The sequence below is a fragment of the Phaseolus vulgaris genome, chromosome 7 (genome assembly GCF_051622355.1).
Source record: "Phaseolus vulgaris cultivar YP4 chromosome 7, ASM5162235v1, whole genome shotgun sequence".
NCBI classification, from domain to species: Eukaryota; Viridiplantae; Streptophyta; class Magnoliopsida; order Fabales; family Fabaceae; genus Phaseolus; species Phaseolus vulgaris.
In genome coordinates, this window is record NC_143504.1 from 57,494,806 (window position 1) to 57,515,650 (window position 20,845).

Sequence of the window (20,845 nt, forward strand, 5' to 3'; positions counted from 1 at the left end):
GAAACGTATTATACGTTTTAGAATGTTTATTTTGGAAAACATGTTTTATAAATTTTTTTCTAAAATGATTTTCATGAATTCTGGGAAGTATATTATGAAAAAAGCTTTCGAGAAAGATAATCCGAAATTAATTATAAAAAAAAAGTAAAACAATGTTTTTGAAAATTAATGGGGTGCAACAAGGATTTTGATAGGGTGCAGGGAAGAAATACCCAACCTCCAATCCAAGTCCCATGGGTAAAATCCGACCGATATGATTGGGCCCGGCCCGGCCCGTACTACCCAATCCAGAAGGAACTAGAGGTTGCAGAGAGGAGCTGAACGATACTGAACTTGTTGAATCATCATTTGAAAATCTTGCTTCACCCTTTAATCTTCCAACTATTGTTATTATTCTTTTCTTCAAATCCAGATTCTATAGCTTTTCTCATTCACAAAACTCTTCAGAGCCCTAAAACCCATTTACCCACTCTTCATTGCATTCTCTTCAACAGGTTTGCTTTTCCTCACCCCTTGTGTTATTCTCTCCATTGCCTTTTTTTATCTTCTCTTTTCCTCTTTATATTGTTTTGTTATTCATAAATTGCAGTGATAGGAATCATAGGGAATCTTAATTTTAATTTTATATTGAATATTGTATTATATATACTTAATTCCTGCTGCTGATAGACCCATGCTATGAAAAAACCCATTTTAAATCTTGACATGTTTTAATGTGTGGATATTTTTTTAATTGGTGTCATTTAGAATTTTGGGTTATTGGATTTTGTCAAGAGTGTACAACAAGCTGGATCCTAAAGCAACCTACCTATATAACTTTTCAATGTTTCATGCGTTTATTTCACATAAAAAGCTGTCGTACACTTTTTTTTGTTTTAAATTTTGAAATTGTATCATGGGAGTTAGGTTGGTGATTCCCTTGTGTTTGTGGTGTGAGAAACATCATACAATTTAAACATTTGAGCCTTCCAGATGTTCAGATTGATCCTTATTATTATGAAATCTCTTGCTTGCCAGTGCCATGAGTCCATAGCATCCACCCAAGCACTTGATAGAATGTAAGTAATCCTTCAATTGTGTCAAATAGAATAGTTGCTGTGTGATGATATTGAAATTGAATTTTTAACACCAGAAATTACTGAAATCAATGGAAAGAATGGGAGTGCCTCTATAGTGAGTCTTTGATTACATACATGGACAATGGCTAAAAAAGGCAAAAAAATATGGTTGTTGCTCATATCAATTTATCTTATGCAAAGTGATTTTTATCCTGTTGAGTTTGATTTTGACTAATCCTGCTGTTCAATTAGCTTTATTTTGAACTTCAGATGAACAAGTTACTAACCACAATTTAAACAGTTGACATTTATGTTGTTTTTATGTATACTAGTTTAAAATAATATTTATGCTTTGGTTGTCGGCTTCGGATACTGTTTGAAATCATGTCCATGGACTAAATGAAAAACAATATTTATGCAATTTCGTATTAATTTCGAAGTGATATGAATTTTATGGACAAGATTAACATGATAAGGACTTCCAAATCCAGTGAACTGATTGTCTTGAGAATTAAGCTAGGAGCTGGTATATAATATTGGGTTATGGGGATATTAATGCTAATTCGTATATTCTTAGTAATGTTACTCTGGGCTGATAAAATAAATTAATTCTGATAAAAAACAGTAATGTTTCTTTGAATAGTTTCTGATGAATATTGTTGGCTTTTATTCAGGCAATGTAAACATGAGTGTTTGCTTTTCTACTAGTCAATCTTCAATAAATGCTGTTGTCCTGAAAGGTCGTTCTCCATTGCTGTTGAGCAGTAACATTCATGGACTTTGGTCCCGCGGAATATCCACTTCATTTTCTTCTAGTTCATTTCCTGGGGAGTCAGAGATAAATCATGTTGATCTTTCTGTTTGCACAAAATTGTCTTGTTCTACGGTTATGGGCCAAACAATTAGAGGAGGTTTCCTAGGATCATGCTGTTCCAAGCAAAGGGGAAATACTCAATTCTTTAGTTCTGTAGTACCTCGGAAGAGATATCATGAAATTTCATTGGCATGCCAAAGTGTGAATATGAGGCTTTTTTTACCCAAACAAAAATTGCTGCATAAAGTTAAGCGAAATTTTGGTCCAGTAAGTTGGCCGCGGGGATGTGCTTCAGTTGGCTTGATTTTTGGATTACTTGTATGTAGTTCTAGTTCTGAGCCTGCTCATGCTGAATCACATTCTGAAAATGAAAATAGGAAAGATGACTGCAACCAGTATGAGTCAAATGTTAAAGTCTCACATGGGAAGAAAGTTTATACTGACTATTCTGTAATTGGTGAGCTGCACTTTCTGTTAAGACTCTAGAGTCTAGATACATACACATACAAGTCTATTCACATGCTTACTTATGCATAATTGATGAGCAAATAGATGTAGATAAGAACCTTGGCATTTGTATGTAATAACTGCAATGTTTACTAAACTTATGGTGCTGAGCAGGAATACCAGGAGATGGAAGATGCTTATTCCGCTCTGTATCTCGTGGGGCCTGTTTGAGGTCTGGAAAGCCTCCTCCTACTGAAAGCGTCCAAAGAGAGCTGGCGGATGATTTACGAGCCAGAGTATGTTTTATGTATCTCTTGCATCATTCTAACAAGTTTAAAACACCACCTTCCTCCTGACTTCCTTGAAACTAAACTAATTGGAGAAGAAAAACACAAAGGCACAGTATTGCCAACAATTTAAAGTGATTGCTGAGCTTATATCGGTTGCTGATGGATCACCATTTCAAATTATTCTTGTAGTAACCTCCTAATAAAGCGGTTGAAGTCATCTGGTCACTACTTTACCTCAGGCATGTTCTTGACTTTTGTCTTTCATTTCTCAGGTTGCTGATGAGTTTATCAAAAGAAGGGAAGAAACTGAATGGTGAGTTACCTATTGGTGGGATACCTTTAGCATTCTAATGATTCTATTGCTTGCTCCACAATTTTATCACTACAATTCTTTCAATCTGTTTTTCTCCTCATAATATGTATACAGCTAAAAATACGAAAGAATGTTTGAGATATCACATCACAACATCTGTTTCTACTGTCAATAAAACAACGAGTTTATTTTCAAACTTCTTGTTTTGTCCTAAAATGTGCTTTGGTACAAGCAGATTCCCTACTTGGTGTAGGAAGCTTCTTCTTTTTTATTATTATTATTAAAACTACTAGAAATGAACCAGGGGTAACTCAGCTCCAATGGTTAGGACAATTGGGAAGAATTTCTGAACCGTTATGAAGAATAGCTTGGTCATATATCCAGTTAATCTGGGACAGTTAACACCCCTTCTCACATTATTTGGAGTCTAAAATTTTTAGGACTGGATATTTGTTAGTAGTATAACATAAAAATGATCGGTCTTGATACAGTTATTAGAAATGTACCAAACTTAACTCAATTCCAAAAGAGCAGGAGACTTATACACAATATATGTATTAAACTTAAATCACTTTCTGGAGGAATGTATTAAACTTAAATCACAATATATGTATTAAACTTTATGTATGATGATGTAATCGATGAATGATCATTTGCTAATGAACATAGTTCTCCCATGAAATCTTCAGGTTTATTGAGGGTGATTTTGATACATATATTTCACACATAAGGAAGCCTCATGTGTGGGGAGGTGAACCCGAATTGTTCATTGCATCACATGTTTTGCAGTAAGCGTCTCTCTTCCTTTTGGGCAAGTGAATTCATATGCAGTCATGTACTATACACAGTTAATATTATAGGAGGTCCATTTTGCAGGATGCCTATCACTGTATACATGTATGATAAGGAGGCTGGTGGCTTGATATCAATTGCTGAGTATGGCCAAGAATACGGCAAAGAAAACCCTATTAGAGTTCTCTACCACGGGTTTGGTCATTATGATGCATTAGAGATTCCTATAAGGAAGGGTCCTAAGCCACGACTGTAGCATTTCATATTTAAAATGTAACAGAGATTGAAGCCTATATCTATTTCCTTTAGTACCACTGATAATGTCATTAACAGGTCCAGTTCCCAAAAACCTTGTGGCTTTCTGGTCTTGGAGGGCACAGGGTCCATGGCCACAGGGAACAAAGATATTCACTTTATTTCTGTGCCATGCTCATGGTTTTTTGTGTTATAATTTGTTTTGGCTGAAGAGAAAGAAAAGAGCCCCTTGACTTTAGTGGACCTTAAAGGTTCAATGTTCAAACTATCCACTAACTTTTGTGAACCCTTTCTGTGAAAGATAGAAATAATGGCATCCCCTAAGTCTGAGTCCACCACTATTGCTTCCATTGAGAAAATATATGCAATGTCTGATAAAGCTGGAACTTGTGGCAATTATTGAGATTTTTCATTGATACCATTACTATGTATATGGGGTAAGTTGTGTTCAGGGAATTAATATTTATTTTTTACCTAACTAAACTTCTGTGTTTATCTTTTCATCTATTATTATGTACTTTCTTTCCATGTAAAATTTGTGGACCAATGTCACATCTTCTGGTTAGAACTAGATCTAGTGTATCAAAGCAAGAATATATGCGTTTTTAATATTTTAATATATCATATAGTTTCTTTTATATAAAAATATTTACAAAAAAAAATAATATTTGGGCAAAATTTGTGTAACTATTTTAAGTATGCGACACTGAGTTGTTCTCTACTTGTCTAATTTTTTAAAATTGTTTATTTCAAATTATTCTTGGTATTTTTTTTCAATGTTTTGTATTTATTTTGTTCTTACAATTATTTTTCTATCCTTGACAGTAAATGGCAATCAAAGTGAACTTATTTATAGTAATTATAAAATACATACTCTATTACTTATACTGGCCTATAATAAATAAAAATGAAAACAGATGTAAATTAAATTCATTTTAAATTATTTTTTTTATGAATTAAATTAATTTGATTATTCTTTATACAATTCTATCAAATTTCAATAATAAATATTTGTATTTCTATTTAAACTTTTTTTATATTTTATTGGTAATATATTCATTTTTATTTATACTAATAAATATTATAAAGTGGCATCAATATTTTTTAAATACATTAATACGGAGATATTATTTGAGATGAAATAGAGGGTGAGTTCTATTAATTGTAAAAATAAAAATTTCATTGGTAAACATTGAAAAATAAAGTTAAGTGTGAGAGGTTAATTTAATACTCGTTTAGAAATGCATGGCAATGAATGTTTTTAAAAGGTATTAAATAATGTAAAGTAGAGAAATTAAATTAATTTGATTAAAAATAAAATTATATTAATTTATTTTCTTAAATATTATATAAAAAATCCCTTTCTTAAGAATAGAAACATCATTATCAATGTTTAATAAAAAAGTAGTTTTAATGCATTATTGATATGGTTTTTATACTACTAAACCATAAAGTAATTATTGTCTATTGAAACAAATGTTATAAAAAATCTTTTTTAATAATGTAATAATATTGTTTAAGACCCAATTCATACAATTGGTCCACTTAGATATGTATGAATCTATATTAGCATATAAGAACAAAATTTTTAGGATGAAATCATGAATAGAGAATTATATCCCCAACATAAATAATGTGAGTCCACATCAGAATAAGAGAATATTTTCCTTAAAAAAACTTGGACCCATACCATGGACTCTTCCCTACTTTAGCCTCTTAAGAATATGATAAATATGTTGTAGGAAATAGAGATTTATTATATATTGCTACTTTAGAAGAATATTAATTTATTTGAATATTGGAGTGGTTTTTTTTATATATATTTACTTTTGTTAATATTTATTTTATTTGAATTGAAGCATAAAATGATGATGATGGAAAGAAAAAGAAGATAATAGTTTAGTACATGTAAATAAATGTAGACATGGATGTCACTATATATTTATTCGTATAAATTATTATATATAATAACATAATTAATCATATTTTATTTGAAATATTTTTATAAATATGAGATGAGACTAATAGTTGATTTTGAGATATTTATAATTAATTATAGGTGTTTTTTTATGATAATAGTAGGAGTAGTAAATAATTTAAAAATAACATTAAAAATATTTTTTTTCACTCATTTATTTCCAATTAAATAATCTCTTTTTCTACTCCTTTTTATTTTTTATTTTATTTCTCTTCCACCCTCTATCAAAGAAAGAGACCTTCAACTTCAATAAATGGATTTCAAAAACTAAACACACATACATGAAGAAAAAAAGCTCAAACTATTTTTTATGTAGTTATTTAAAATCTTTTGACATCATTTTGACAATAGTGTAAAAGCATTTATTTAAGGACTAAATTGTTGTTTACATTAAAAGACTAAATCATTGCTCAAAATCTCATACATCTTTGATTCATATTAAATACTCTGAATAGTAAGGTTTTAGATTTCATGAAAAGTAACAAAAGAAATGGCATAGAAGGAAGTGCAGTCTCACGTGTGTGTGTCTGGCTCCATACAAACACTACCTTTTCACTTTATTTTCACTTTTTGGCTAACTTTTTCTTTACATAAGCATGCACATATATCAACCCATAACCTATTATCCTATATTTATAATCTCACTAATCAAATAACACAAAACCTAATATAATGGAAATGCTGAATTTGGTTTCATAATGAATAAAGTCTGTGAGATAGATATGAGATAATTGTACGTTTTAGAAATGATATTTCGTCATGATTTTGTATTTAAAAGATGTTTTAGTAAATTAAAAGAGTAAAAATATATAAATTATTTTTATCTCAATTCCTTAAATAAGAGATTATTTACGATATCAGAACAATAATAATTTAGGGTAAATTTATTATTGTTTAGTTTCTAATTTTTAATGTACTAGTGTAATATGTTTATTTTTTAAAAAAAGTCACATTCTCAATAAGCAGATTCTGTTAATTATTTCTCAAACAAATTATTTTTTCAAAATATTTATTTTAAGTTTAAGCAAATTGACACAAAAAAATTTCTTTATAAAAGTTTTCATGTTAGGCATCACTATGTAACTTGATATCTCAGCTAGGCTGACACCTCAAGTAACAACAATCATCTGCCATCACATGAAAAAAGTATTATTAAAAAAAGAAAAAAAATACAAAAATACAAAGAATTCACACTTAACATTTAACATTTAACATTTAACATTTGAAAGAGCATGATTTATTCTCCTAATGTTTAAGAGAGTTGAAATTGGTATTTAAAATATATATATATATATATATATATTCAAATTTATCCTTAAATATTGCAAACCTAATTAATAATAAAATGATCCTTCAGAACTTATAAAATAGGTTCAATTGCAATATATTTTATACATTCAAAGATTAAGTAAGAATTTTTTAAATTTTTGAAAAGCTAAATTGATATCAATTAATATTCTTAAGGACTAAAAAATGACTGTTTATCCAAAAAGAAAGGAATTTATGTGAGAAAAGAAGAATTAATAGTAGAAAGTTTATGTAAATTGAAAAGGGTTGAAAGATGGTATTAGATTCTATCCAAAGTCTACTTTCTGGGTATATTATAATGTGATAATGATAAAAATCTTTAGCATTTTCCTTTTGGAATAAAATGATATTAATTTTACGTCATATGGGAAAAAAGAGAAATGTTGAATAATTCTGTTGTATAATATTCTTAGTACTTTGAGACTGATTTTGTTCCATAATTGACACCACTGCACAATTATACATCATCATCAATATTCATAATCGACAGATATAGATTGAATTGAATCTATGCATTCTGTAATGTCTTCTTTTTTGAAATCAAAACAAAACAAGGGAATATAAAAAGTTTTTTTTTCTTACACACTAAGGAGAATGTCTCAATATTATGCATATGTATTATTGAGAGTTTTTATATATATATTGTTTCTATATCCTCAATGTAATCTCATTTAGCAGTTGAGGTGGTCAAAAACGGAATATCGACTTTCAAAATCAACAATATTTCGCAACGATTAGTAAGAAAAATAATATATAAATTGTTCCTCAGTAATATCTCACAGTGATTAATAGAAAAAAATATATAAATTGTCTACTCCAAAATATATGAGACTATATTAATACCAAAATATATATATATATATATATATATATATATATATATAATTTTCAAATTTATTGAAATATCTTTTAACAACAAAACAAAAAAGAAAGTATTATTATTATTCTGTGGGATGCTGCTGGTTATACTATTCCATGAATTATTGTAAAAAAAGCACATGAAAAAATGCATTATTTGCATATAGGTCTCGTTGACATTGTGCTTATGGGAGTTGTCAAAAGAAAAGATTATGACAGTTTTTTTTTATCAGAAAAAAAATAAAGATTATGACAGTAGAACCTAGTCACATAAAATTTTGATCTTATTAAAATAATGATGTTCATATTTTAATTATTGTTTCAACATCTTTACACACACCTAATTTGAAATAATTTTTGAAAGTTGCATGATTTATTTGATTATTAAAAATAAATAAATGGTATACTGAATTCTACTATTTTTTAAAAGTTGTTAGTTTTTTTATTAAATGCATAATATTAATTATCTTCCACTTTATCATTTTTATTCTACTCTACCAAAATCGTGATACATTTTTTGAGAGTTGTTTTAGTTAATATATTAAACTTTTTTTCTAATACAAAATACCATTTAATTTTAATTTTGATGTTTTTTTCTTGAGATTTGAAAGTGAACTAATATCTTAGTCTATGCTATTTATTTAGCTGCCATATGCCTCTTTTTCTTTTCTCCAAATACGTCTTTCTTTTTTCTTCTAGAATTTTATTTAGTTCAAGAAATATTTTTTAATGATTAAAATTTATAATAAAAAAATAATTTAATTAAATTTTAAGTTCGTGCCAGTATCTATGTTACATAATAGTAGTAATAATATTATTTATTTTAAAAAATATTAAATAAAAATTAATTTTAAGAATAAAAAAATCATTAATTACTATATTGACTAAATTAATATTATGTTAAAAACTAAAAAAATTATTAATAAATAATTTTTAAAGTGGTATCTAATTATTTTAATTACAAATATTAAAATTTAAAACTTGATATTTAATTAGATAAAAAATTAAAAATTATTTATTACTAATAGAAACTACTTTAAATATGAATTATTTTTTTTAGTTTATGAAATAATATTTAATTTAGTTAATGTAGTAATTAATTATTTTTATTTTTAAAATTATTATTTTTTAATAATTTTGTAGTAGTATATATGTAAACATTAATAGAAAAATAATTAAATAAGTTTTATCTAAAATATAATTAGTTTATAGAAAAATAAGTGTCATTGATATAAGACTGAATTACACTGCATTTCATTTTATATCCTGTTTTCTCTATTGGGGTGGAATCACTTGAAGGGCCATAAAAGGCCCAATTAGCCTAAAAAACCTCAAAGTTTTTCGGTACAAATAATTTTTTAAATAAAAAAATGGAAACAATTGCTGCAAAATTTCAATGAACTTTTCCGTGGAAATGCTGATCTTCAAAGAACTCAAATGTGTTTCTTCTAAACAAAATTTTAAGTTTAAATAATTTTAAGTTCTCCATTCATATTTTTTTTTAATATTTACATGTGAATAATATCGTAGTATATATCTACAAATATCTTATTCAAATAATTATAGCTATCTTTTAATTTAAACTAAACGGAGATAATGCACTTTGTATAGAAAAAGAGCCAACTTAAATATTGACATGGAATGATATTATTTTATTTCAAATTAACCAAAGTATCAAATAAAAATCTTAAATATCACTCGATTCTAAATATTAAATTAAACTATAATTTATAGACGATAAAAACAGTTGTAATTGCTAATAGATATTGTAATAAAATATATGTATACAAATTTAACATTATCACTAAGAAGGTGATTACAATAAGATTATTAAATAGCAACAAGACTTAAAAATAATTAGTTATTATATTAACTAAATTAGATCTTAATTTAGAGACTAAAAAATTATTGATATCTAAAGTAATTTCTGTTATTAATAAATATTTATAAAATAATTTATAAATTGGTATCTACATTAGTTATATAAATGTTACTAATATTCTAGATTCTAAATTAGTTTTTAAAAGACTAATAGATAATAATTTAGAATATAAAGTAGTAAGTAGTTAAAATCTTGGTAGTTAAGAGATTACATACTATTTTAAAAACTATTTTATAATTTTTTATTAATAATAAAAACTACTTTAAATATCAATAACTATTTTAGTTTATAAAATATTTTTTAATTTAATAAAATAGTAATTAATTATTTTAATTTTAAAATTATTTTTATTTAATAATTTTCTTGTAATAGATATGAAAATCGCAACGACTATTTTTTTTTAATAATAGTTGTAATGTTATATGTATTCTGTAAAAAATTATCTTTTGGAAGAAACAGTTTAAAGCATATTTCATTAATATATGATCTTATAAATTAAAAAATCATATCAAAATCACTAGCATCACCTGCAAAACAATACATGTGATATTACAAGAAAATCATATAATATCAATTATAATTTATTACAAAATCAATCAATTCCTAAAATTATGAAAAAATAATACTATATGTATTCACTGTTAGTTCTGAAGATAGTTGTAAAACAATACATGTTTTAACAATTAAATTAAGTTGAATGAAGAAGAATTGTATGTGATATTTAGTTTGTAGAAATAGTTATAAAGTTGATTGAAAGATATAAGAATTAGATGCGAAAGAGAGAAAGTAAGAGAATGAATTGAAAATGGGGAAAATGAGAAATAAGAAGAATGCGAGGTTGCAATGCAAATATGGAAAATTGTTTTGGCAAAGACGGCGCATGCGAATGTAATCTTGAAAGAGGAAGTGAAAAGGACGAGACATTGCAGAATGAGATACGACCAGAATATGGTACGCACCAGACACCACCTATCTTACAACTATCCACCAACTCAAAACCTTTTCTGTCTCTCTAATGTTTTTTTTTTCTTTTTTACATCGTATCTTCTTCTAAGATTCTAACTCACTTCTCTACTAAAACCCTAATTGCAAAAAATTCATTTTCTTCAATGTTGTTCTCCATAGTAATGTTTCCCCCAAAAGATAAACTTTATTGGTCTTCATTTTGTCAAACAAGCATACAATCAATTTCTTTCCAACTCTTTATACTTTTCAAAATTTACACAACCTCAAAAAATAATTTAAAAACTATTACCAAGGAACTCGTTTTTTGAAAAATAAGTTTAAATCTATAAACGACCTCAGGGAAAATTGTGGGAGAAGAACACCAATATGAGACTAAGTCTTGAAAATCTAAGTACAAATTTTGAAAATGAAAATAAAATAAAATATTGTTTTAGAAAATTGGAAGTTTATAATACGTTGAGCAATATCGCTAGGGTTAATCACCGCATTCGAGGTATTGTCTGCTTTAGAGGTTGGTGCTCCGTCACAGTTTTGTCCTGAAAAGGTACTCAATGGGTTGAGGAAGAAGAGAGTATATAAACTGTCATTGGCCTCGACTCTTAAGCGATGTGAGACTATATTGGTGTACGGGAACAACAAGCCTCCAGTCGAGGTCTAAGGGGAGTGGATTCCCCTATTTTTAGTTATAGTTTTAATTTTAGAGAGAAATTTTATTTTCATATCCCATAATGTTTTTTTTAAAATTTTATCTTACTATTTATAGTATATTTAATTTTGTTTTTCTAAAACAAATCAATATATTATCTTAAGTTAAATAGATAAAGTACACAAATACTAGTTGTCAATGTAATAATATAATCACTTTTAATTTAATGAAAAATATTATATTAATTCATTTAAAAAAAGAATGAAACAAATCTTTTAACATAGTGTGTTAAGCCTATAGTGTAGTATATAAATAGAGGAAGGACAGTGATGGATGGCTTTTGTACTTTCTATTGGCCAAAGTTAACAGCTTAACACAACATTCAAGATAAACATGTTCCTTTTCTCTTTCTTCATTCATTAGATCTTCCTTGTTTTCACTACTCTCAAAAGCAAATCTGAAACCTGCTTCAACACATCCTTTTGTTTATCCCTATCTCCACACACTTCTCTTCCTCTCTCTCTCTCTCTCTCTCACCCAAACCAGTCCCTTTCACTGGATCTCTCTTCCCATCTCTTCTCTCTCCCTCGAACTGTGTGCAAACTCATCTCTTTCCTTGCTTCTCCTACAAGATCTTATCCCACTCCAGCTTACTCTCTAAGCTGAAAACCACACCCAAAAACACAAAAGAGAAAAAAATTCTCAGAATTTTCCCTCCTTGGGATAAAAAGGAACCAGTCTTTTCAACAATGATTCCCCAGCTTCTCATTCCACTGTGACTTTACCTTTGTTTTCTTTTTATCCTTTTACGGTCACTTACTATTATATAATTCTTCAACAATGGATTCCCATACCCATCATCATCATCATCATCATCAGGATTACCAACTTCATCTCCATCAGAACCAACCCTCCTCTGGGTTGCTTCGTTTTCGCTCTGCACCCAGTTCACTCCTTTCAAATCTCACGCCTTTCGTCAGCTTCGGTGGTGACACTGCTGCTTCAAGTAGCTTCCAGGAGTTGGAAGAAAAGAACAACCACAACTGTTGTTCTGAGGATTTGAGTTCGATGAATTCGCATAAGGGTTATGGTGGGGGGTTGCCACCTCACTATCCAAGACATGGTTCTTCTTCTGCTACTTCGAGCTCTTCTATGGAAGGGTCTTATGGGTTGGTGGCTTCAATGGGGATGGACCATGAAGCTCCAAATAAGGGGTTTGGGTCAGGTCTTCTCAGGCAGAGTAGCTCTCCTGCTGGCCTTTTCTCCAACAACAACGTTTCCTTCCAAAATGGTACTGTTTTTCTTTAATTTTTTTATGTTCTGTTGGTCTTGGTAGTGAATGGAGCAGAGAGTTTATAACATCATTATTAGTTACTAGCTGTGTTGTACTAGATAGATATGACAATTACAATTACAAGCCTAGAGATTTTAGTGTATGAGAATAGAAAAGATAGATACTTTTTGGACATTTTATATGTTTTCTTTTGTTGACCACTTTTTTGGAAATTTTGAGTCCTTTTACTTCTTCTGTTTTCACTTCTGTTTTGAGCTCCTTCACTTTATATTCCATCTGTTTTGAAATATTTGTAAAGAAAAAGGAGAAAATGGAAACAGATAAGGAAAACTGGAGTAGACTGGTTAATGTTTACATTCATGCTTCTGGAAAAAATAATTAATTTCTAATTGTGTTACTTACTGCAGTGTTTATAATCTGAATCTATGCAATTTTTAAGTGGAATAACGAGATTCCATTGTTGACTGCCAGTTATGCTGAACTGAGCTGCATTTACAACACTTTGAAGGATAGATATTCTGGTGTATGAAAATAGAAAGTAATGATTCTGGGAAATACATTTTATGCAGTTCTTCTTTGTTTGGATCTGATGATCCACATACATTGTGTATATGTGGGTCTGAGATGCAGTTCCTAGAATTCAAACACTTCCAAGATTGAAATTTTCCCATGCTAGACATTTATTCAACTCTCTTATACTTCAACTTTATCACTTAGTATACTTAGAGACACAAGATTGGAAACTGAAGCTTCATATTCTGTTCTAGTAATATCAATCTGGGGGACTAGATTCTAGATATTATTACCTGATCCTGCATCTTATTTTTTGAAGACAAATTTCTTTTTGAAGGTTATAATTCTACATTCCTGATGGCTAATGAGAAGTTGTAAATTGGTAAACCGCAGGGTTTGTCACCATGAAAGGTGTAGGAAACTATGGTGGGGTGAATGACAATAATGGTGAACTTAGTCCATGTATTAGCAGGTTGAAGAATCATATTAGCTTCTCACCAAGAAATTCTTCTTCCCTGGGAATGTTGTATCAGATCTCTGAAATAGGGAGTGAAGACATTGAGGCAACTAGTCCTGATGATGATGCCAGTCATGGAGGTAATGATACTCAACATTTTGGCCCTGGATTCCCCTATGGTTCTTGGAGTGAGACTCCACAACTCTGTGAAAATCTCAGTGGCTTGAAAAGAGGGAGAAGTGACAATGAAAAGATCTTTTCTGAAGTTCAGGTATATATAGTATGCTCAATTGCTTTATTTTTGTTGTTGTATCTATTGCACCTTCATTTCTTATTTTTAATTCAAAAAATTGTTGTGCTCAGAATGGAGAGCCAGGAACTCAAGTCAATGTATTATCACATCACTTGAGTTTACCAAAAACTTCAGCAGAGATGATTACCATGGAGAAGTTGCTTCAGTTCCCTGATTCTGTTCCTTGTAAAACCAGAGCAAAGCGAGGGTGTGCTACTCATCCTCGAAGCATTGCTGAAAGGGTAGGATTTTGTCTTCAGCATTGAATTTAACTCGAATTTACAGACAATGTTAAAGTTTTTTATTCCATTTATGAGGGTAAGAATATCTATTCTGGTAATAATTATTTTTAAAATTGATGATTTCTGATTAATCGACCATGTAAAAACCTTATACCCCATTGGAAGGAAGTAATTTTATTTTGGATCCAAAACAACAAAGAAGAGTATTCATGAAGTAATTTGAAGAAAAGATGGTTCTGGTAACTGAGATGTTATATATGTCTTGTTGCAGGTGAGAAGAACTCGGATCAGTGAAAGAATGAGGAAATTACAAGAGCTTGTCCCAAACATGGACAAGGTAAGACTTATAAACACATTGAAGTTTGGAATGTGACAATAATTGTTACACCCTTAAGCTCTATTTATAAAGCACATAAAAAGATAAAAGATGAAAATAACGGATAACTGATAGAGTAGTTACAAGTGATAGAGCAGTTACAACTGATAACTGATAGAGCACATTTACAACGATAGTGCAATTATAAGTGATAGAGCAATTATAACAGATAAAATAATTATACCGATCAAAACAGTTATAACTGAAAATCTAAAATATTATACGAGATCATTTTTATCATCAGTGTAGTTGTGGGAAAGTTAACTAACACCCTTCTTCATGCTCTTGGCAGCAAACCAACACAGCAGACATGTTGGACTTGGCTGTTGAATACATTAAAGATCTTCAGAAACAATTCAAGGTAAACAAAGGAACATAGATTTACAAATTCAAAAGCAGTTCATATGATGTTGTTATTCACTCATTTTTCATACACATGCAGACTCTTTGTGATAAACGAGCAAACTGCAAGTGTTCAAGCATGCAAAAGGCAGATTCATGAAATGTGCAAAGATGGCTGCTGCTTTTAACTTCAATGCAGAAAGAAAGATGCTAATATAGGATGGTATTACCAAAAATAGAAAAAATGAAGAATAGAGTAGAAATAAGACAAGAAAGATGTGTTATTTGAATTGATAGAAATAGAAGATAAAGAGGGAGAGAAAATTCACTTTCCATATTTAATGAGTGATCCAAAGAATGGAAGATAAAAAAACATAGGGTAAGTTGTCTTTACATGTTTAATGAGTGATATCAAAATGGAAAGAAATACATAAATGAATGTGTAGAGGAACTTTTTATAACCATAATAAAAATTTAAACTTTTATTATACAAATTTTTCATAATTTTATATTATAGTATAAAATACTTAAAATGAAAAATTCTCTCTCTTCTTGTGCAATTTTTTCAAAGTTATCCGTGACCTTACTCAAAATGATTTTCTTCTTTTTAGTTTTTCTTACCACAATTCCCTTCCCCTTTAAATATTAAATATAGTTAAATATGTTTTCGTCTTATATTTTTCCTTTAAATATTAAATATGGTTAATATGTTTTTGTCTTATATTTTTGTTTTTGTCTAAATTTTAGATCAATACTCATAATATAAAAATATTTGAAATTGATTTTTTAATCTTAAATAATAGTTAGTTTTTCAAAAAAGTTGTTATTTTTATTACATACCGATATCTATTACAACTATATCCATTATAACTATAACTATATCCATTAAAACTATTTTTAATGAATTTAATGAATTTTACATTCATGACTCATTTTAATTATTTATTTTAATTATTTTATATGTATATAAATTGTTTAAAATTTGGAAAAAACAAAATTTAATTTTATATTATAATATAAGAGTAAAAAGAATATTTAATCTTATAAACAAAATATAATATGTTGCACCAAATCCTAGCATAATGTTTTTCACCACAATATCTAAGCTCTTTAGGCAAAAGAGTGTTTCAAATTGGGGGTGAATAAATGTATTAGCATATTTGTAATAAATGTTTTCCTTATTTAGTAAATGTACTAGTTTCATCGGTTTTTCCAAAAATGTGAAAGTTAGTAAATCTATTTGTAGCCTCCCATGATTGAATAGTTATGAGATATAGTTAGTTAGGAACACACGTTTTTGTTATGGATAGAGAAAAATTCAATTGTTTTGCCCTTAATAGATAAGTAGTACAAAAGTGTGATTGATTATTGATGTAGACCCCTAGAGAAAAGATTCACACACACCTTCATTTATGACCAACACCACTCACTCTTCATCTTCCACTTTTGTACTAAATACTGTAATTTTATTCTATATTTGGTAGAACCACCAAAACAATTTAAATTTATATATTTCAATAAATCATGTTTCCCTCAAATTATCATATCCGAATTATTGTTTATTTTTGAAATCAGTACTCCATTATGATTTTGTTATTAAAAATCACTTATGTGGATTGCAGAAGAAAAGAGTATATAAATTCTCTTTAAATTTGATTCTTAAGCGATGTGAGACTGACTGTATCGAAACAAGCTCTCAATCAAAGTAAGTTCGAAAGATAACATGGCTAAGGTCAATCATCACATCTAAAATATTGTTTACTTTAGATATCAATACTCTGTCACGATTTTATCTTTAAAAAACGTCTCAGTAAGTTAGATGAAGAAAGAGTATACAAACGATCGTGTTTTGAACGAAGTGGAACACTTCATATGCTTTGATTCCACGACTTTTAGTTAAGATTTTTTTTATAATTAAAATTGTGTTGAAATACCATGGTTTTGGTGTTGCATGTTCAATGAGGATTTTAATTAATAGTGACGAGAAATAATTTGTATGTAAAACTTCCATAGTTAATATGATATATATATAAAACTCGATTTAATTTAAAGTTTATACAACTGAAGTAATTATTATGGTGACGAAATTGAGAGCATGCTTTCCTTTTGCACCCTTTCACATGCGTTTTATTTTTCTTTTAACCTTGTATTGACCTTGAGGTGCAGTGGAAAATTTGGAGCTCCTATATAGAATTTTTGGGCTTTTAGTTCCCCTTGCTTCTATATTTCCTACTTTTCCCAGCCCTGTTTTATTTGGGCTTAATAGGCCTATTACAAAAATTGTTAATTACACCTATTTTTCCCGAGAAAGAAAATGAAACTATATTTTTAATTTTTAATTTTACAATCAAAATACTATTCTATTCCAAAAACATTTATTTATTTACCACTATTTAAGATCTCTCGTATTCATGCACTCGCTAGTTGTTCTACTCTTGCATTCTAAAGTAAGAATATGAGTCACTGACTTCAAAATTCTTCAATGTATGCATGAAAAATGTTATTCATTATTAAAATTTGAAATATTTAATAGATATATAAAGATATTAATACTATAGTATAAGCATTAATGTTACGTAGATACTTGTTTTTAGGTTTTTTACTATTAGTTATTTTAAAATGTATTTGAAGAAAACAGTAATTCTTTTTTATTTGAAAATTGAAATGATTCATTATATTTTTTATTCTTTATTTATACATTTTTTATTAATTGAAGAAAGAAAAAAGTCGTACTAAATTCCATTACGATTAATATTTTTAAAGATAAATTAAAATTATAAGGCTTTTATGTAGTTATTTAATATGTTCCTAAGTATTTAAAATTAAATCTTACATAATATAAGTAGTTTAAAAACACTATTCAAAAATATAAAAGTAAATATATATAAAAAAAAGTTGTAGTATATTAATTTTTTTTCTACGTATTCTATTCTCCCATTTGAACATCCGAAACGGCCTTTCCTTGCTCCTCACGCCTCTTCTTTTGTCAACCCAACAACCAAAACGACCGCGTCTTCCCTCTTTCTTCCTTTCACCAACATGTGATGATCACGATGATCACGCCTTCCCCCCTCCGCGATCCCAACAACAACCATTCGCAATGTTTCATCTAAACCACGCCGCCGCCAACGGCACCCTCCGTCTCGCGTAGCCATCACCGTCTCATTTCCGCGGGATGTCGAACCTGTACGGCGATTTCAGCCAGAAGATCGATTACGTCTTCAAAGTGGTGTTGATCGGTGACTCCGCCGTCGGCAAGACCCAGCTCCTCGCGCGCTTCGCCAGAAACCAATTCAGCGTCGATTCAAAAGCCACGATCGGCGTCGAGTTTCAGACCAAAACGCTCATCATCGACAACAAAACCGTCAAGGCTCAAATATGGGACACCGCCGGCCAAGAAAGGTCCATTCCCTCCTCCTTCCGCGTTTCGCTTTCCTTTGCCTGTCGTTTTGCTTCTCACGAATTCCATAACAATAATTAGGAAGAGACCTCGCAAACGCACCGTTAATTGTTCTCATCCTTCTGTTTCGTTGTACTATTGAACAATCAATCTAGAAATTGCGTGTCGTTTCGCTTGCTGGAATGTCGTTTTCGTTTTTGTTTTTGTTTATTAATTTAAGAACGTGTTTCTTGCGTGGTTTAGATGATTTGCAGTATTGGAGATTATTTGAACTTTGCTAGAGATCAGTGGTTTATATATTTTTTGTCTTATCACGAGTTTTCTCAAGTCTTCTGATTCACAACAGATGTATATGAAAACAGATGGAAAGTGCTGGAGCTAATTTGGTTTGTTTAGTGTTCGAATTGAATGGTTTTGGTTGAGACTGGGAGGACCTCATGGTGTAGGGGGAAGGGGATCAAGTGGAAAAGGAAAGGGAAATGTGTTTGATGTTCAGGCGGCAAATTTAGTTTTTATTGTTTTGAATTAGAGGATTCTGTGATCAAGATTTGGGGTTATGAAAATTGATGAAATGTTGTTTGATTTTATGGAATGTATTAATAATGTAAAGGTTTTCGTGACTCATCTAACAAGGTAGATGGTTATGAATGATAAGTTTGTTGAATTTTATAATAAACTATGCCTAGACCCATGCATGGTAACCTACATAAAGAGAAAGTAAAGGAGAGAGGAAGAAAGTATAAAATCAAATCGGTGTCTAGTACATACATCAACAAGTGATATGCCAGTTAAAAAATAATGACAGCAGGATTTTTATATAATGACAGACTACTTTAAAAGTCATACTTAAATGATTTCTGATTGGTTGACAATCAAAATATTATTTACACGTGCATGAAAATTAAACTTATTTTATGTCTTATTTGGATTTAGCTCCTGTAAAGTTCGGAATCCTTGGATGTACTTTAGTGAATTGTGGAATTACTGTTGTTGATAGTGATAAAATATATGGATGGGGTGCAAATTATGACATAGGAAAAAAATTTCAAGTGGTGATTTCCTAAACAATAAGTTTGAGGTAGCTGTTTCTGCGCGCAAGGTTATGATGAGTAATCATATTCTAATTATGTTATATATATGCTCTCTGCTTTGGCTTGAATTGTTTTCTGGATTTTATTTTAGAGTTTGAGGCTTTTATTTGCAACTTAGCTTCTGAAATCTCTTCTTTCTTCTCTCAGGTACAGGGCAGTTACTAGTGCATATTATCGCGGTGCTGTTGGAGCAATGTTAGTTTATGACATGACTAAGCGTCAATCATTTGACAACATGGCAAAGTGGTTAGAGGAACTGAGAGGCCATGCAGACAAAAATATTGTTGTGATGCTAATTGGCAACAAGTGTGATCTTGGAACTCTTAAAGCAGTGCCAACTGAAGACGCTGAGGAGTTTGCACAAAGAGAGAACCTATTCTTTATGGAGACATCAGCACTCGAGTCCACTAATGTGGAAACTGCCTTTCTGACCATTCTATCTGAGATATACAGACTTATAAGCAAGAAAACACTAACTGCCAATGATGATGCAGATCCAAATGGCAGTTCAGGGCTTCTGAAGGGAACCAAGATAATTGTTCCTAACCAAGACATGAATGCTGAAAAAAAGGGTGGCTGCTGTGGATAGTCTTAGGTTTTGCTTGTTTCCACTCTTGGGAGCATATTGCTCCCCCTGACTCCGCCCACTTGTGGCGTTTGTAGAAAGGGCAGATACTTTTCTTGGTCATCCAATCAGAAAAATGTAGGCTATATTTATTTATCACTGTGCTTGTTGATTGCAAGCATACAGTTTTTCTTCTGTTTTGATCTTTTACAGCTTTAGGATTTCAATTTGTTAGTACAAATCCCCCGGTTGTGAAGGGATGGTTCAGTTCGGACAGAGGAATGCAAACTGTAGTTGAAATTTTTAGTATTAATGTTGTCTTTGATGTGAAATATTTATTAATTATAGGAAGGGATCAACTTACACAAACTATAATTCTTGTGAAATCATCTAAGCTTTGCAGTTACATTTTGATGTTTCAGTTGCTTCCCAATAGCAATGAAAGACAAAAGATGTGTAGTATATTTTTCTTCTTAAGTATTTTCTATTCTTCCCAGCATTGCCTGCAGAGATCTTGCAGTGATGAACGCATAAAAAGATCCCAAAGAAAGACGCTGTGGCTCTTGATTATTAGTAGGCGTACTGTTCTATTTTCTTCTTCTTTTTGTGAATATACGGTTTTCTTTTCAGTTTGGTAGCCATCTTTCAATACGGTCTGGATGCTGT

The 20,845-nt window shown here is 29.8% G+C and overlaps 3 protein-coding genes across 6 annotated transcripts; all 3 read left to right on the forward strand.

Moving 5' to 3' along the window:
- The first annotated feature begins 24 nt into the window (after positions 1–24).
- Positions 25–4,400, forward strand: LOC137830608 (OVARIAN TUMOR DOMAIN-containing deubiquitinating enzyme 4). Of its 4 annotated transcripts, none has more exons than XM_068638055.2 (7): positions 25–494; positions 1,018–1,058; positions 1,733–2,329; positions 2,494–2,615; positions 2,882–2,922; positions 3,612–3,710; positions 3,799–4,400. In XM_068638055.2, exons 3-7 carry the CDS (start codon positions 1,744–1,746, stop codon positions 3,968–3,970), a joined length of 1,020 nt encoding a protein of 339 aa, XP_068494156.1. In that variant the 5' UTR covers positions 25–494; positions 1,018–1,058; positions 1,733–1,743; the 3' UTR covers positions 3,971–4,400. The 4 variants fall into 4 exon arrangements, with proteins under 4 accessions (XP_068494156.1, XP_068494157.1, XP_068494159.1 ...); XM_068638057.2 differs by having other exon boundaries at positions 327–494; positions 3,783–4,400; XM_068638056.2 differs by lacking the exon at positions 1,018–1,058 and having other exon boundaries at positions 171–494.
- Positions 4,401–11,942: 7,542 nt separating this feature from the next.
- LOC137830612 (transcription factor bHLH130) lies at positions 11,943–15,617 on the forward strand. Its single transcript, XM_068638059.1, has 6 exons — positions 11,943–12,898; positions 13,808–14,142; positions 14,235–14,405; positions 14,677–14,742; positions 15,074–15,142; positions 15,224–15,617. The coding sequence occupies exons 1-6, from the start codon at positions 12,448–12,450 to the stop codon at positions 15,281–15,283; spliced, it is 1,152 nt and encodes a 383-aa protein (XP_068494160.1). The 5' UTR covers positions 11,943–12,447; the 3' UTR covers positions 15,284–15,617.
- A 2,434-nt stretch (positions 15,618–18,051) lies between these two features.
- Positions 18,052–20,548, forward strand: RABA4D (RAB GTPase homolog A4D). Its single transcript, XM_068638060.2, has 2 exons — positions 18,052–18,525; positions 19,762–20,548. Exons 1-2 carry the CDS (start codon positions 18,299–18,301, stop codon positions 20,201–20,203), a joined length of 669 nt encoding a protein of 222 aa, XP_068494161.1. The 5' UTR covers positions 18,052–18,298; the 3' UTR covers positions 20,204–20,548.
- Positions 20,549–20,845: the final 297 nt, after the last annotated feature.